At 36.4% G+C, this 3,193-nt stretch overlaps 1 protein-coding gene across 3 annotated transcripts; it reads right to left on the minus strand.

The window, feature by feature from the left end:
- Positions 1-416: 416 nt before the first annotated feature.
- LOC101311974 lies at positions 417-2,607 on the minus strand. 3 transcript variants are annotated; one of them, XM_004302270.1, is made up of 5 exons: positions 2,385-2,607; positions 2,085-2,219; positions 1,445-1,627; positions 1,098-1,297; positions 417-934 (listed from the first exon to the last, which is right to left on the minus strand). In XM_004302270.1, exons 1-5 carry the CDS (start codon positions 2,503-2,505, stop codon positions 908-910), a joined length of 666 nt encoding a protein of 221 aa, XP_004302318.1. In that variant the 5' UTR covers positions 2,506-2,607; the 3' UTR covers positions 417-907. The 3 variants fall into 3 exon arrangements, with proteins under 3 accessions (XP_004302318.1, XP_004302317.1, XP_004302316.1); XM_004302269.1 differs by having other exon boundaries at positions 1,445-1,642; XM_004302268.1 differs by having other exon boundaries at positions 1,445-1,669.
- Positions 2,608-3,193: the final 586 nt, after the last annotated feature.

The raw sequence follows: 3,193 nt of genomic DNA on the forward strand, positions 1-3,193 counted from the left end.
CTGAACGGATGAGATGTCAAAATATGATCGAAAAATGAGTTTTTTAAACCATAAACCGAAAAGTCCTCAACTAGTCCTCAATGTAAGAGTACGTCCTCACTAGAAGGGCTCCCATCCCTATATTGCTCTATGAAATTATTGACACACATCATTAAGAGTATATGCTTCACATCCAATGATCTAAAGTTTGGCTGATAGCTAGCTAGCTAAAGTATTTAACATTGATTTGGAGTACAATAGCTGGTTTTTAGTTCAAGATATATTATTGTAAATTTGTAATTAAGTTTGATTAATTTGTATGATCGATCGGTAACTTAGTCTTTCTCTTGCAAAGGTTCGGTCATATTATGTCTCCCCTGTAGCTGGTTCGATATTTTTTTCCTTCTTTTTCTAACATTTGCAATGGTCAGGCAAATGCTAGAATAAGGTTACCGCTAATGCTGGTAAACTTCATTTTCATAACAAGCGAAACTGACAACATGCATACAACATAATTCATACTGCTTACGTACAACGCTTGCATAAAGGCAGAGCAAATGCAAGCTTATTCTATATAGAAACTAACATAAGCCTTAAAACACATTGTTAATCAAGGCAGCTCAAAGGAAGTCCAGGGCATCATCAGTAGGAGTAAATCCAACAAATTATAGCCCACTTATTCATCGACGAACTCGACCATTTGGGGAAGAACAGCTAGCAACTAAGCTAGCTATATAGCTAGACGTCCGACCCTCTAACTAGATGTAGATGGGGAGTGCTCTGCTCTCAGCTTCAGTCTTCATACCACAATAGCACAATGCTTTCTCGATTGGATAAGGACGTGTACAAATTACACACTCATCACATTTCTCTATGCATTCGGGGTATGGAATAAAGCCTCCCACTGATTTTGCAATTGGTTTGGCGACTACGTCCAATTTTGCAAGTAATTTTTCTGCATATATATGTGCATATGTACGTTAGTAACACACTAACACATAACTAACAAGAATTTAGAACCATTTCGTATATATGCCAAGTTATAAAGGATAAATATGTTACATACATAAATACTCAAACACATGATAAGAACACTAGATGGAATTGAAACTAGTTACCTGCATATTCGATTGCTGGTCTCTTGGAGTTGGAAGCAGTCTTTTTACCACAATAGCACAGGGCAGCCTCAATTGGGATAAATTTTGGTAGCAAATTACACACTCATCACATTTTTCAATGCATTCTGGATATGGGATAAAGCCTCCCACTGATTTTGAAACTGGTTTGGCGACTGCTTCCAGTTCTGTAGATAATTTTTCTGCATGCGCGCAAATGTTAGTAACAAATATCGATATTTTAGAACCATTTCATACATATATGTCAAGTTATATAGGAAAAGTGTTGCATAAATAAATACTCAAAGGAATGACAAATAAGAACACAAAATCGGGTTAAAAGTGGTTACCTGCATATTCGATTGCTGGTCTCTTGGAGTGGGAAGCAGTCTTTTTACCACAATAGCACAGTGCAGCTTCAATTGGATATATGAAGGTGCAAATTACACACTCGTCACATTTTTCAATGCATTCTGGATATGGGATAAAGCCTCCCACTGATTTTGAAACTGGTTTGGTGACTGCTTCCAGTTCTGTAGATAATTTTTCTGCATGCGTGCGTATGTTAGTAACACCTATATAGAAATTTAGAATTATTAACGAAGAAAGTATATAATGATTATTGATTCATCTTGGTACGTATTGGTTTTTCAACAGAAGAATATATTGTTTGAGTTAATTTCCGGGCACTGTATATATATATGTTTGGCATGAAATACAACCTATATATGTCCCTATATGTCCATGTACTCGCCAGTTCGATTATATATCAAGAGCCACGTACTGTTCTATCCCATTTCTCAGTTCTCGTTGATTTGGCGCATGCGCTTTTGCTGCATCTATGTGTATAATTCCAAAATGAATAAAGGTGATATATTGTCCTCTTTCGAATTCATAACATTTTATCAATAATTATATCTCAGCTACAACAATCTATATGGATGGAAGACAACAACATTGTTTCATATTCTCTTAAATTAGTTAACTTACCAGAATATTTCTGGAGTTCTTCACCAAATGGTTTCCACTGTGCGCAAGTGCACTCTGCAAACTGTGGAGCACGCCTGTCGCAAACGCAACGGTCGCAGACACGGTCGCACAGTAGAAATGGAATTTTCTGACATTCTGGTAATTGAACAATAACGTATATATATAAGTGAACCTATTATGTACACACCAGTAATATAAGTCTGTTCTGATATAATTTAACAACATGAAAAACATAGACAAACAATAATATATATGAACATGTAAATTTTTATTGCTAGCTAAGTAGGTATGGTTAATTACCAGGATAAGGTTCTAGTTGGTTGTTAGAGGTAAGCAGCTGGGAAAATAGGTCTAAGCGGGCATGAGCACTAGTTGCTGCCAAAGCCATGGCAAGCAACACTAAGAAACTGACTCTCAACATATTTTTGAAACTCGTAGTGTTTTCTTACTCAACTCTCAACTCGATCGGTGTGTGAGAAATGAAGAAGGCAGTGAGGTCTATTTATAGCCGAAAATTGTACCGACTTCGATCGACCTTGTCTAATTAGGAACGTGTTAATTTCTTCTGTTTTCTTTTTTTCTTCTGGCGAGATGCCATTGTTCAATCAAGATGCACAATTTGGACCACGATATATGTTTGTTTTAGCAGCTTGTGGATTAAAGAGATCGGAGCCATTGACAAGAAAACAAAGATTCTTGGGGATAAGTATATTAGTGGTCCAATATTACACCATTATCCATACTCCAATTTCCACAAAATCTGACGTTGTTTAAGTGAAAGACTACTACCGGCCTTTACCCCATGGTGAATTTTATTACGACCTTGAAATGATGGAACGGAGTGATTTTTACAACCCAAACCATTGAGTTTTTTCGTGGTCATTCTTGATTTTTCTCCTTGATCTTTCTAGATATGGTTGGTTACTCGTTTAACAAATCTTCCTATATATTTTATGGTGAGCTTAGAGCCTGTATGTGTTCCTCATTGAAAATTTTAAGCATTGGCAATTTCCACAGACGTCAACTTAATTGTTGACACGGTGGTTACTTGTGTTTCTGATGTAGAGCTCGAACGTGAACAATTACCTGCAAAAAAAAATAAGGAAGAA

Source organism: Fragaria vesca, linkage group LG6, assembly GCF_000184155.1.
Source record: "Fragaria vesca subsp. vesca linkage group LG6, FraVesHawaii_1.0, whole genome shotgun sequence".
Lineage (NCBI taxonomy): Eukaryota > Viridiplantae > Streptophyta > Magnoliopsida > Rosales > Rosaceae > Fragaria > Fragaria vesca.

Bases quoted from the DNA above. Each gene is read 5' to 3' on its own strand.
- LOC101311974 (XM_004302268.1), bottom strand. From the start codon at position 2,505: ATGTTGAGAGTCAGTTTCTTAGTGTTGCTTGCCATGGCTTTGGCAGCA. The intron at 2,220-2,384 runs GTAATTAACCAT...TTCAATTACCAG, and splicing joins CCAACTAGAACCTTATCCTG to AATGTCAGAAAATTCCATTT. The intron at 935-1,097 runs GTAACTAGTTTC...ATATATATGCAG, and splicing joins ACCAGCAATCGAATATGCAG to AAAAATTACTTGCAAAATTG.